Source organism: Bos indicus x Bos taurus, chromosome 17 (assembly GCF_003369695.1).
Source record: "Bos indicus x Bos taurus breed Angus x Brahman F1 hybrid chromosome 17, Bos_hybrid_MaternalHap_v2.0, whole genome shotgun sequence".
Taxonomy (NCBI): Eukaryota; Metazoa; Chordata; class Mammalia; order Artiodactyla; family Bovidae; genus Bos; species Bos indicus x Bos taurus.
This window is the reverse complement of record NC_040092.1, coordinates 26,593,319-26,606,909: the sequence shown is the minus strand read 5'-3', so window position 1 is coordinate 26,606,909 and position 13,591 is coordinate 26,593,319. Positions and strand designations below refer to the sequence as shown.

Sequence of the window (13,591 nt, the reverse complement as noted above, 5' to 3'; positions counted from 1 at the left end):
TAAGTGAATGCAAGAGACCTTACTCATAAAGTAGAAATGTTACAAGGTATCAACTCTATGGCCCAAAATTCATTGTCTTTCCCAAAAATATCTTGATTCTCACTTGACACAGAGAAGTGGTGAAGATGCTGAAGCTTCCACACTGTACCTTAGATTTTTTTTTTTCCCCTCAGCTCCATGATTACAAGGAAGCAATAACCAAAATAGGGTGGGAGAAATGATATAACAAAGAGCAAAATTTGGAGAGAAAAAAAGCTAAATATCATAGTGGTGGAGAACCTGGTTAACAGAAGAGACCCTGGGTGAAAGATGAGGAATTGCATCTTCAGTCATAGTTGAGTTTGCAATGGTAGGAGAAGTGATCAATGAAATGCAGAGAAAAAGATGACCGAGACTCAGAAGGATAGTGTTTCTCTGACTTTAATATACATGACAGAGGCCATAAACTCAAAAGCCTGTCTTCCCAGGGGCACTGACTCCATAAGAGAGCCAGCGTATTTCCTGTAGGCAGCTCAGGCTGTATTTTTCAACTTGCAGACACACTCTTTGTCAGATCAAGCCCTGCATGTGAACTGCTACTCATGCCTATGCTTCCTGCCTCCCCAGAAGGCTCTCTAATTTCTTCTAGAAATATCTGGTGCCGTAGGACTCTCTTTCACTCTCACCATTTCTCTCCTCAATATTATTTTAAGAAAGCCACAGGTGAGTGGCCACTTCCCTTCAGTTTCATCAAGCAGAGCGCTGAGAGTCCAAAGTGAAAGTGAAGGTTGCTCAGTCGTGTCTGACTCTTTGTGACCCCATGGACAATACAGTCCATGGAATTCTCCAGGCCAGAATACTGGAGTGGGTAGCCATTCCCTTCTCTAGGAGATCTTCCCAACCCAGGGATTGAACCCAGGTCTCCCGCATTAGAGGTGGATTCTTTACCAGCTGAGCCACCAGGGAAACCCAAGAATACTGGAGTGGGTAGCCTATACCTTCTCCAGGGAATCTCTTCCTGACCCAGAAATCATGAACCAGGCTCTCCTGCACTGCAGGCAGATTCTTTACCAGCTGAGCTACCAGGGAAGCTGTGAGAGTCCAAGGGACTACCAGAGAGCTGAGAGTCTAAGGGACTCAGGAAACCTGGAGACCATTGGACAGTCACCTTAGCTCTAACCAACTGATGCCAGGAGGGTGGGTAACACTAGGATTTACTGATTTTTCAAGAGAAGACAGAAGTAGAGATTTTTTAATGAAATTTTATCTTTCAGGGAAGTTGAGTATTAATTTAAAAAAAACATTTAAAGCACCGTGAGAGAGGCTCTGTTTCTGCAAACAGTTAGGCAGTCTTTTTGAACCCACCCATTCTGCCAAAAGCTTCCCAGGTGGTGCTGGTGGTAAAGAACTTGCCTGCCAATGCAGAAGATGTTAAGAGATGCAGGTTCGATCCCTGGGTTGGAAAGATTCCCTGAAGGAGGGCGTGACAACCCACTCCAGTATTCTTGCCTGGAGAATCCCATGGACAGAAGAACCTAGCAAGCTATAGTCCATAGAGTTGCAAAGAGTTGGACATGACTAAAACAACTTAACATGCACACATTCTGCCAAAAAACAATTTAGAAAACTTGTTAAAATAGAAAATTTGTGAGAACCGACATAATGCCAGCAAACAAAACACATTTGTGGGCTAGAGTCAGCCTTGAGCAGTTCTGAGATTTGGTCCATGAAAACCACCCAGAGGGCCTGGGTTAAAATTCAGATCTCCAGGCCCTGTCCACAGATTTGGATTCAGTGGGTCCTGGGCTGGAGACTGAGAAATTCCATTTTTAGCAGTCTCTGCAATGGACTCTTCTGCTGATGGTCTGGAAACAATACTTAAAGAAACTCAGCAGTAAATCATCCTGTGACTCTAGGCTATCTTGTGCCTTCTCTGGACCTCAGTCTCCCCATCTGTGAAATGGACGTGGTGAATGAATACTTCTCTCTGAAGCTCAATCAGGCTTTCAAACATCCCTAAAACCCCCAATCATCTAAGGAAGACAGAAGCTGGATCTGTGCCCAACCATCAGGCCCTTCTGGAAATTTTTGTCCTGAAACACCATTCAGAATATTTTACCATTTTGTTGATGGCATAGAAGTTAATGACTTAATGCAAAGTTGAAGTTAGTAACCTAATGCAAATAGTCTAAAAAGTCCTGTCGATGCTGAGAAGAGAATATGGATGCTGAGATTTTCCAGCTGCTGCTATGGAGCTGTAGCAGGTTTCTTGGTGTTTATAAGCCGAGGAAGCTCTAATGCACAAGAGGGAAAAAAGAAGGGTACATTTCCGGAGGGAGGAAAAATTAACAAGTAAAACAGGAAGAAGGTCTTTCTGGCAGGCATTCAAGGTGATTGAGAGTTGAAGTGGAATTAGAGGTAATTACTCAAAACAAATTTAGTCCAATATCAGAAAGAAGTATCAGAGGGGTGCAAAAATGGGATGGCCCATTCAGGATGGAGAAGGACTCATCACAGGTGATATGCAAATAATGGCCCATCAGATATGTGCTGGGGAAGGATTCAAAGGCATTTAAGCATCAGAAAGACAGACTAGATGTATCTGTTCAGTTGACAGGGATCAAGCATCTATCATGCTGATATTCATCCCTGAAAATACAGCAGTGACTAAGACAGACGAGTCCCTGCCCTTGCAGAGCTAAATGTCCAAGAAGGAAGACACATAATGAGCAGGTCATCACCAAAGATGCAAGGGACAGAGGGGGACATACAGGAACCTGTGAGAGCAAAGAGGAATGCAAACTGGTGTGGGACTCATCTCTGTAAGAGCCACACTGGAGCTGAGCCCTCAAGGTCTATAGGGAGGACTTCCCTGGTGGTCTAGTGGTTAAGAATCCACTTTCCAACTGGTTAAGAATCTACCTTCCAATGCAAGGGATGTGCGTTCAATCCCTGGTCAGGAAACAAAGATCCCACATGCTGAGGGGTAACTAAGCCTGTGCAAAGCAACTGAAGAAAGCCCACATGCCTCAACAAAGACCCAGCAAAGCCAATAAAACAATAAAATTAAAATAAGATTTACAGGGGAGTGAAACAAGATGCTGGAACACTCCAGGAAGACTCCCCCCTCATGTGGATTTCTGCTGGTCGTGGGAGTTGGAGGAGAATTGCCTCAGTATTGAAGAAACACAGACTGTACTTCCTTTGGTTAATGTTCAAATAGACTTTCTCTCTCAAAGGATCCTCCAGAGCCTCTCTCCCATTTGCACCCAACGCCCATGAGGAAATTTCCCAGGAGGCACAATTTGCCAAAAGGCAGGTCACACAGTCAGCTCAGAGAAACTGGTGGAGCAGATGGAGAAGAGCCCTAAGATAAGCAGGTCATGGGTTCAAAATGTCAGAGTGAGCAGCTGGCAGAGAAGGAAGATCCCACGTTCTAGCTGAGAACTCGGAGAAGGAACAGCTAAATTGCTCAGATGTTTTATCCTTTTTTGAAAAGTTCAAACCTCAACCCTGTCTGCTACAACGTTCTTAAAAAAAAAAAAAATCAGCCAAAAATATGAACAGAGACCACAAGAGAATTGGGAAATCACAAATATGAAAATAATTGACCTGCTTGACTGGGTGTGGGAAGTGTTTCTCTCTTTGTTTAAGTGTTGAGGGAATTCCCTGGTGGTCCAGTGGTTAGGACTCTGTGCTGTCATTGCCAGGGCCTGGGTTCAATCTCTGGTCAGGGAACTAAGATCCCACAAGTCACACAGCACAGCCAGACATATATATATATATATGGTCCCAGCTCTGCAACTACAGAGTAGCCCCTGCTCTCTGCAACTAGAGAAAGACTTCAAGCAACAATAAAGACCCAGCAAAGCAAAAAAAAAAAAAAAGAAATGTTTAATCACTAAAAGTGCACTTGAAATCATCTCACCTACTTCAAAAGCCATGTGGAGTTTGATTTGAAAAATGTTGGATGGACTTTCCTTTTCAAATCCTGTTCTCCTTAAACCTAGAAATGTAAGCTCATTGAGGCCCCAGGGAAACCCCCCAGAGCAAAGGATATGGTTAATAAAATGGAGAAATGCCTACAGTGATCCTTAGGATGACACCCATGTTTGGTGGTCCTGTCTGAAATCCAAACTGAAGGATGTGGACCAAGAAATACCCAACCTCCCTCAGCATCCACCACATAAAGACCCCTGCTAGCATGGTCCCAGGGGGTCAAAGTTGACTTGAGGTTTCCTGGCTTCACCGCATATCTGGCCATACTCTAGAAAAGTAGCCACCCAAAAAATACCTTCAAAGGCTCCAGTTAACCAGGACACACGAGAAGCTATCAACAGGGTGGTAACATGAAGCCAAAGTTTACAGCTCTCTATACCATGTGAGCTCTTGTCTGTCTCTCTTTTTTTTTTTTTGAGGATGAAATGAGTTAATACATGTAATGGGATTAGAACACTCAATTTAGTTCAGTTCAGTCGTTCAGCCATGTCCAACTCTTTGCGACCCCATGGACTGCAGCATGCCAGGTTTCCCTGTCCATCACCAACTCCCGGAGCTTGCTCAAACTCATGTCCATCGAGTCAGTGATGCCATCCAACCTCTCGTCCTCTGTTGTCCCCTTCTTCTCCTGCCTTCAATCTTTCCCAGCATCATGGTCTTTTCCAGTGAGTCAGCTCTTCACATCAGGTGGCCAAAGTACTGGAGTTTCAGCTTCAGCATCAGTCCTTCCAATGAATATTCAGGACCGATTTCCTTTAGGATGGACTGGTTTGATCTCCTTGCAGTCCAAGAACACTGGCACCAAGTAAACGATGCATGATTGTGGGTGATTATGACGATTGGTCCAACCATGTCAGCCCCTGTCAGAGGGTCACATCTGAGCAGGCAGATGGAGTGAGGACCACGATCCTGGGGACAGGAGGCACATGGGGAGGCACCCATACAGGACAGGACCCCAGGGGCTTCTCAGTGTTGGACCAGCCACGTGCCAGTCTTCAGAACAACCCCATAGCAGGGAACTAAAATCTGGCTTTGATTGACCCATGTTACAGGTAAGGAATTTGGACTCAGAAGTTAGGTGGTTGCCCAAGGTCACCACAGAAAGGATTAGAACACCACTGAAACCCAAGCCGCCTGGCCCTGGAGCCCAAACCATTAACATGCTCTATGTCCAGCAGGTCCAATGATCAAAGGGTCAGAAGTCAGTGATGAGCTGAAGGGCAATGTCCAACACAAAAGAGGGCCCCTCCGTTCAGCCCCACAAAATCGGAATAGGGAGGGAGATTTCTCAAGAGAAACCGGGAATTTGTGTTTTTATGTGAAATTGTCCTATTTTTCAACTCTGGTAGCTAATCAAAAAACTTTAACTCCATGCCTACAAGGCACAGCCACAGGGCAGGGTGAGCTCAGAGGCCTCTAGTTTACGACCTGAGAATTCAGGTAAAGTTTTCCGATAGTTCTGATTTCCAGTAGCTGGTCACTATCATAGTCACCACTGGTCCCATCATAGTCATCGTTCAAAGGCTGGTTATCTGTGACAGTGCCCAGTTACTAGAATTCCTGGGACCTTCCCCTCCCACCTGAGTCAATTCCAGTTGGTAGCTGGGGCTGTAGAGACACCTTTCTTCCAAAGAGAAGCTGTTGCCTCTCAGACCCAGAGACAAACTGGACAGAAACACACCCCTATCCTGCTTCTCCTCCTCGGCCATCCTGATCTAGGCAGGGAAAGGGTGGGGCAGGCACCGGCTGCCCTCTTGTTTCTCAGTCCTTGTAGCTGAGGCGGGGCTGTTTTAAATTTAGAGAAATAAACAACTCTGCTGTGTTTATAGGGCTGTTTGAATTCAGGAACAGCTTGAACTGTGGATTTGTAAACCTGGCTGTGGTTTTAGACCTCAAATCCCTTTCTCAAAACTCTGGGTTCTGCAAAGTCCAAAATGTATCCTCCCACACGTTATCACCTTGTTAAGCTTTGTTTACTTTTACTGGAATGTAACCCATAGGGCCTGGGGAGTGGGAGAACAATGAATTCATCACAGGGCAGTTTTGATAAGCCCATTGGATGCTCCAAAGGACTTAGGGCTTTCAGACCCGCTTGCATTAAATTTTTTTTCCTAGAAAGAAAAATTTTCAGTTACTTAGGATAATGGAATTTGGAGGCTCGAAACTGATTTGGATGGCAGAGGACAGTTTCCCAGAACGTTTTGAAATGTGGCTCAAATCTTCATTTTCTGAAGCTCAGATCCTAGAGAGCCGGTTACTTTTCATAGAGACAAAAAAAAAAAAGGGAAGAAGAAGAAGGAATAGGTTCCTAACTTCTCTTTCGTACCTATGTGTTTCACCCACGGTATTATTTTAACCACAGGCCCACAACCTTTCGCTGGGACAGCTCTCACCACTGCCCCCTCCAATCTCCACGGATATAAAAGAAGCGAACCCATGGCACGAGTCTTAAAAGGCATGCCCCGCCCAGACCCATGGCCAACATCCTGGAGCCAGAAATAACGTCCCGTGAGCCACACCATCAATTTCCTGCCCACAAACGCCACGGTCCCATCCAAACTCCACTGCGACATCACCGTGTCTGCTTTTTATGGAGGGTTCTTTTTCGTCTGTTTCTTGGGGGTTTTGGTTGTTGTTGTTTGTTGCTTTTTGCTTTACAAGATTAAATACTTTGCTCTCATGCCTCTGCAAAATGGTGTTTTAATTCCGTCTCCAGGGCCAGTCTCTGCATCCCTGTCCCCACTCCTCCCCTCAAGTCCGTATGTGACATGAGCACGCATGGTGCAGCTGAACTTTGTCTTCACATCTGCCACAGCCCAGAGGAACAGATGCCACCTGGCAATGAAATGAACTTGAAAGAAAGGAAGAAAAGAATGGAGCGCATCACTCACCCTCAGGGCCACACTGTGCCGGATTACTGATGCAGGAAGTTTTGTTCTTTCTGTAATAGAGAAATGTGACTCCTTTTCCCTCCTTGAGGTAAATGCCTTTGTTGACCTTTCCTTCTACAATATCTAAGTAAGAAGAATGGCAAACATTGTAGATTAATAATTGCAGGAGATGAAAAGTCCGGACACCTGTCAGGCTTACAAACCACTTTGATCTAAATATGCTGTATTCTTTCTATTTATAATTAAATATTTCTATTCAATGACGTTACAGATATTATTTAATATTAATGGTATTTAACATTTCATAATTGTGAACTAGACTATAAGTAATGTATTAGTGTCAATATTAAATATTATCTTATTAATATTGTATCCTAGTAATTAATATCACACCAGTTTATAATATGCACTGTAATATGACCACATTATAAGTACTGTATTTGTCAACAGTTGAGTTACTAGGAGGTATATGATTAGAATCTCCTACTGTCCTAAACTTTGATGCCATCCACCTCTTCATGAGTCCTTCTCACCGTCATCTTCACACGAGACTTTTCAGGTGAAACTCTGAGATTCAATTTCAAATGTAAAACTACACCTGTACTCTCTATCTTTCTGAATTCTCTCATTGAAAGCCCGTGATCTGACACATGGGAACCCATGATTTTAAGAGCATTCCTTTTCAGGCTCTAGGAGGGAAACTCAGAGCCACACTTCGAGGCACCCAGCAGAGCCTGCCAGTGACTGGACTGCAGGGCCAGTAGTCCTGGCGGGGACGCCAGCTCCCCCATCATTTTGTTTGTCCCATTCCGATAGCAGACCTCTCTGATGGTGTCAGTGTGATGTACATGGTTTACAGAATAGATAAGGGAAGACTCTAAAAGCCAAGGGTGATGAGTCACACATGATTGACTGGGACCAAAGCCACCCAGATGCTGCCCCTGCCCTGTGGCAGCTGCGTCCTGCCCTTAGACCTGGTGGTCCAGATGAAGATGGACAGAAGCGCCAGGAGAACTTTGACTTGACCACTACCCTAGGGCAGATTCTCTAACAACCACTGGCATGTAGATACCAACCTGAAGGACTTCAACATCTTTCCTTATTGTTTTAAATTCATTTTTTTTAATCTATCTCGTTTATTGCTGGGGGTGGGGAATCTATATATTACATAGTTAAAATGGGCAACTTGAAGTTGCAGGATTGAATGAGGCTGTATAAACCCCTAAACCAGACTATTTGCTTGGCAAAATTAATTTTGGAAGTGAAACATCCCATAGTTGAAAGAACGATCAGGTCATATATTTTTTAAAAGGTCAGGAGCAAGACCTAAGTTATCTGAGCCAGCTTTCCATACTGACCAGAAAGCTGCCCAATTGCTACTATCTGTCCTGTTTTGTGCTGCCTAAGAAAAATCTGAAACATGTGGTCCTTGGAGGTTATTAAATAAGATAATCATTTAACCATGACTCTTGTGGGTGTGTCTTTTAGAAAACAGCTTCTAATGATTAAAAAAAAAAAAAAAAATTCCAGCTACAGAAGAAATGCTGATTCTAGTGTTTGCAAGACATCAAATTTTTGATGAGGTATTTTAAAATTGACTTTAATTTTTCATTTCAAGGGCATGTTTTTCCTTCTCAAAAGAATATAATCCATTAAAAAATCCAAACAAGGTTTATTTTTTGGAAACTATCTCATCTTATGTCTGTACTGTTCTGAAAATAAGCTGCTGGTTTGGAAGACCCCGGTTGCTTGAAAGTGCATAGACACCCCCTACCCGACTATCCTTCAGTCTGTGATATTTCCTTTAGAATTAAGCCGCAGTCTTAAGTCCTTACCATCAAATACCCTGACTCTTTGGCTCTTGGGGAGATATTTGCTCATTTGCTAGTCAAGATATAGTGAATTCATATAGAACCAGATCGGATTGGCCTTTCAATTCATTGCAGATCCAAACTTAACACAGAAGTAACACATGCTCACCTACAGTTGCAGAGAAATTTGAGTAGGCAGAGTCATTGGTATAAACAAAGGTAGAATTATGAGAAGGGAGCACAGTGAGGTTGTGGGTTCGTGATGCTGGGTGAAACAACAAAAAAAAAAGCACAATGAATGAGTGACACAAAAAACAAATGGAACCGACATATCTCTCAACATAATACACACCCATAAGCGTGCTTCCATCCCACAAACAGCTCGGGTTCTCTCTCCCAGCCCCACCTCCTTCTTACTTATTCAGTCAACATTATGGCAACTCCAGCAGCCCCATACTGTCCCCAAGCTAGGGTGCTGTGGCTGTTGTATTTGGTTCCAACGTGCTGGCCCCAACTCCCATTCAGATACTTTAGTTGAGAGATATGAAATTGAACTCGGCCACGAAGTAGCCTTAACAAAAAGGATTAACGGTTGTGATGTCACAAGAACTGATGAAACAGAAGCACAGCATGAAAACAACTACACGTTATTACAACAAATGGACAAAACAACAGAGATTTAATTCAGCAACAAATAACAAAGCAGTGCATCCATGCAATAATTTCCAACACCATTCAACCGTCCCCAGCAGTAAAATGTGCTGATGGATTCTATTCCTTTTTCTTTTTGCCTTAAGAAACCTGTAATCAAATTGAAATATGCCAGCAGTGCACTATAACATAAAGAATAGATCCCGTGGAAAAGGGCAGTGAAACCTTTATTATTCGAGTGTTTTGGGACAAACACCAATGTAGTTTGAGTTTTATGGGAAATTAATATTTTGGGTGAACAAAATCCAACCACAATGTAATTGTATCTGATAACCTATGACAATGAGATGAGTTGACAGGGTGAGGACAGAACTATACGGATCATTATTTGAACTCTTGTTTAAAGTAATTACGGAAATGTTAGCACCCAGGTCCTAAACACGGAGCTATTTTGACAATGCATTTTCCAGTTGGAATGATCTCCTTTCAAAGGCTTTAAAATAAAAGCCCTGAGAAGAGAAAATTAGATTATGACAAGGGAAAGCCATTTCTTTTGACCCGAGATAGTCACAAAATGAACTGCCACAGGAACAGTCCATCGCTATAGCACAGACTATTTGGAGAATATATGAAGCCCCAGTGGTTCAATGTAAGTTTTCATCATGGCCGCCATTGCTGCCCAACATGCAGGCAAGGAAGAGATAATGCCAGATGAAGGCAGGGCCTTGGGTAGCCCTGCACAGGAGGACAGCATCCTTCTGGAGGGCCCTGCTCTTTGAGTGCCTCTAAGGATGCCAACAACAGAGACATTCACTGTAATACTTCCTGATTTGCAAAGTTTAAGAAAGACATTTTAGAATCTGAAGTGACAATTTATGGCAGCACATGACGTCCTGGGAATAAGGAACAAATCAGTGTATTGGTGTGAGAATCCTAATGAGCAGCAATGTGGGTTTTTTTTTTTTTTTAATCCATTGCAAAGAACCAGTACAGACAATCTGAGCATGTGCTAGCATGGTTGTACATAAGCCTCCTGCTGTACAAATCAATCATTGGACATAATCAAGAGGAATAAAAATTAAAATGTCAGAACATCCCAAATTGCTCAAAACTTACACTTTAAAAAATCTTATTGGAATGGAAAAAGTACTCAGGGCTGTCTGGGGTTTCTCCTTCCGGTAAAAGTCTGAACTGAGTCAGATAGAAACTTTATTTTCCATGGAATTGCAGACCACTGGAATCATCTTAGGTGATGTTCGATCTTCTCAAGGCGTGGGGGTTGAGGGGGGCTATCAGTGAAGCATGGAAGAGCTGATGGGTAGGTGGGATTACCTTTGCTAAATGAAATTGTGACCCCACAAACAGGGCATTAGTCTTCACTGGCACAATCCTTGGCCCTAGGTTCAGATGGGCCCCTGCTTTGGCAGGCGTGTAGATTATACCATTTGTGTCTACCTAGAAAACATACATCCTGACTCGTACAGAGGTTGATCCATCAGGTACAAGTTAAAGCTGAAAACCGCTGCTTTTGTTTTAAGGTTGTTGGAGAAAATGCACATCTTAATATTTTGAAACATAAATGTTTTCTTTTAATCATAAAAACATATAAAACTTCTAGTGAAAATACTTTGCAATAACAATTATTAAGGGGAAGCAACACAAATATCTATTCATCTCTGTCATCCTGGCTTCACAGCTGATGCTGTTTGTTGTTCCCTGTCTCTCTAGACTGCCCCTGATTCCTGAGAGATGCCCATGGGGCCCCAGTTTCTGTTTCCACCCGTGTCTACCTCCAGTTGTCTCCTGAAGTTCGTGGATCCCGTCCACATTTTCCAATGGCCAGTAATGGGAAGCAGAAGCCAGGACCTCAAACCCTTGAGGGAAAAAAGAATAAAAATGTTACATCACTATTAGGAAAGAAAGAGCTGGACATAAGGAGCTACTTACTACCTACATCAGGAATTGCAGGAAGAGTTAATTATCAGAGTGACTTCGGAGGTACTCAAAATGTCTTTGAATAGATTCGACACACACTCCCAGGTTTCAAAAACTCAATAAACTAAAAATAAATGAATATTTTTACAGGATAAAACATACTAAATAGGAATAGATACCTTTTAGCCCAAAGAAAATAAAAGCCATTCTGCCTAATGGCACAACACATGAAGCATGCCCACATGTGTCAGAGAAAAAGATAAGAATGTCCATTATCCCACCGTTAGTTCCTATGCTTTAAGAGAAATAGCTGATGCAATCAGACAAGAGAGAAAAAAAGGCTGAAAAAGAGGAGGAAGCCAGCAGCTATATTGTGCAGACATCGTGTGAGATTCTTTACAAATACATCCTCATTTCAGTCTAACAATAATCTATAAAATAATTGTACTTCTAGCCATATGTTAAGACAAGGAATACAATGCCACCTCAGTAGACACCCAGCCAACTGGTTTTAGATACAATCCTCCATATACATCTCCTGAATTGATCTTGATCTTTCTATTTTTGCTCTGCTTCCTCCATACTAAAAATCAATCCTTTAAAAGTCTCCTTTAGGGTCCTTGTACTTTGAGTAGACATCATATTGTGCAGACATGTTCTTTTTTATTCTGCTCTTCTCACTTAATATCATATGAATTATTTCATTTTTTTTTTCTCTCTAACTCTCATAATGGAATTTGGGTAATAGTCTCTGGAGAGGCTGCACCATCACACACTCAACTGTTCTCCTAACTTGAATCTTCTCTTGGATTAATTCTCTGTGAACAGTTCCCAGAAATGGAAATAAAGATCCAGATGACTAAATAATAATCAACTGCCTTCAGTGTCTGCCAGGTCCCAGTAAAGTTAAAATTACCAAAGTAATCTTTGTGTTGTTCATTGTAAAAAATATTTTTTAAGAAGAGATAATATGATCATTATTTTCAAATGATGTATGCCTGATAATGAAAATGAAAAACTATTACAAATAAGAAAAGAATTTAGTAAGTGAAAAACTGTTACAAATGGTAAAAGAATTTAGTAAGGAGGCTGATACAAATTAAACATGCAAATGTGAATAGCTCTCTTGTATTCATATAATAATGCTAAAAAAAAATAGAAGAAAGGTTTTAATTTATAAATGCAATCAATAAAGAGAAGACATTTAAGGACAAAAGAATAAGAACTACACAACATTCTCACGAAGAAAACAATCAAATCATACTGAAGGATGTAAAAGAACCCTTGAATAAATGAAGGGCTTCCCTGGTAGCTTAGCTGGTAAAGAATCCGCCTGAAATGCAGGAGACACCGGTTGACTTGACCTATTCTTAATAAAGAAAACTCAAAAATCAAAAAATATCTACTAAATATTCTCAACATCTCTAATTATCAAAAATACAACATTAATTATCAAAAATTAAAAATACAGTGAGGTACCACCTCACACCAACCAGAATAGCCATCATAAAAAAGTCTACACATAATGAATGCTGGAAAGTGTGGAGAAAATGGAACTCTCCCACACTGTTGGTGGGAATATAAATTGGTGCAGTCACTGTGGAAAGCAGTATGGAGGTTCTTTAAAAAACTGAAAATAGAAGCACCGTATGACCCAGAAATCCCATTCCTGGGCACATATCCAGAGAAAACTCTAATTCAGAAAGATGCATGCACCCCCAGTGTTCATTTCAGCACTATTTAGAACAGTCTAGACATGGAAGCAACTTAAGTGTCCATCACCAGATGAATGGATAAAGAAGAAGTGGTACATATGTATACAATGGAGTACAATTCAGCCATAAAAAATGAGATAATGCCATTTGCACCAACATGGATGGACCTTAGAGATTATCTTACTAAGTGAAGTAAACAAGGCAGAGAAAGACAAATGCTAAATGATATCACTTATATGTGGAATCGAAAAAAAAAAAGATACAAATTAAGTTATTTACAAAACAGAAATAGACTCACAAACATGGAAAATTAACATATGGTTACCAAAGGGGAAAGTAGGGGAAGGGATAAATTACAAATTTGGGATTAAAATATATATACTACTATATACAAAATAGACATAGACAGTTCAAGGAAAAAGAAATACAAATTACTTTTAGAAATATAAGAAGTTCAACCATGCTGATAATTTTAAAAAGCATGTTAAAACTACAGCGAGCTAGCCTATTCACTTATCAGACTGGCAAATGAAAAGTTACACTTATTAGAAGACTTAAGTATCCCTTGGACTGCAAGGAGATCAAACCATTCAATCCTAAAGGAAATAAA

The 13,591-nt window shown here is 41.5% G+C and overlaps 1 protein-coding gene across 2 annotated transcripts in view; it reads right to left on the bottom strand.

Annotated features, from left to right (window-relative positions):
• The window catches only part of ADGRD1 (adhesion G protein-coupled receptor D1), a 176,253-nt gene that overhangs the window by 155,534 nt on the left and 7,128 nt on the right, over positions 1–13,591 (bottom strand). Inside the window, exons 3-5 of one of the 2 annotated variants that reach the window (XM_027567068.1) lie at positions 11,122–11,205; positions 8,850–8,945; positions 6,870–6,992 (exon numbers count right to left, since the gene is read on the bottom strand). In XM_027567068.1, the coding sequence (XP_027422869.1) occupies positions 6,870–6,992; positions 8,850–8,945; positions 11,122–11,205 (303 nt within the window). The remainder of the gene's footprint in view (positions 1–6,869; positions 6,993–8,849; positions 8,946–11,121; positions 11,206–13,591) is intronic. The other variant, XM_027567069.1, reaches the window with a different exon arrangement.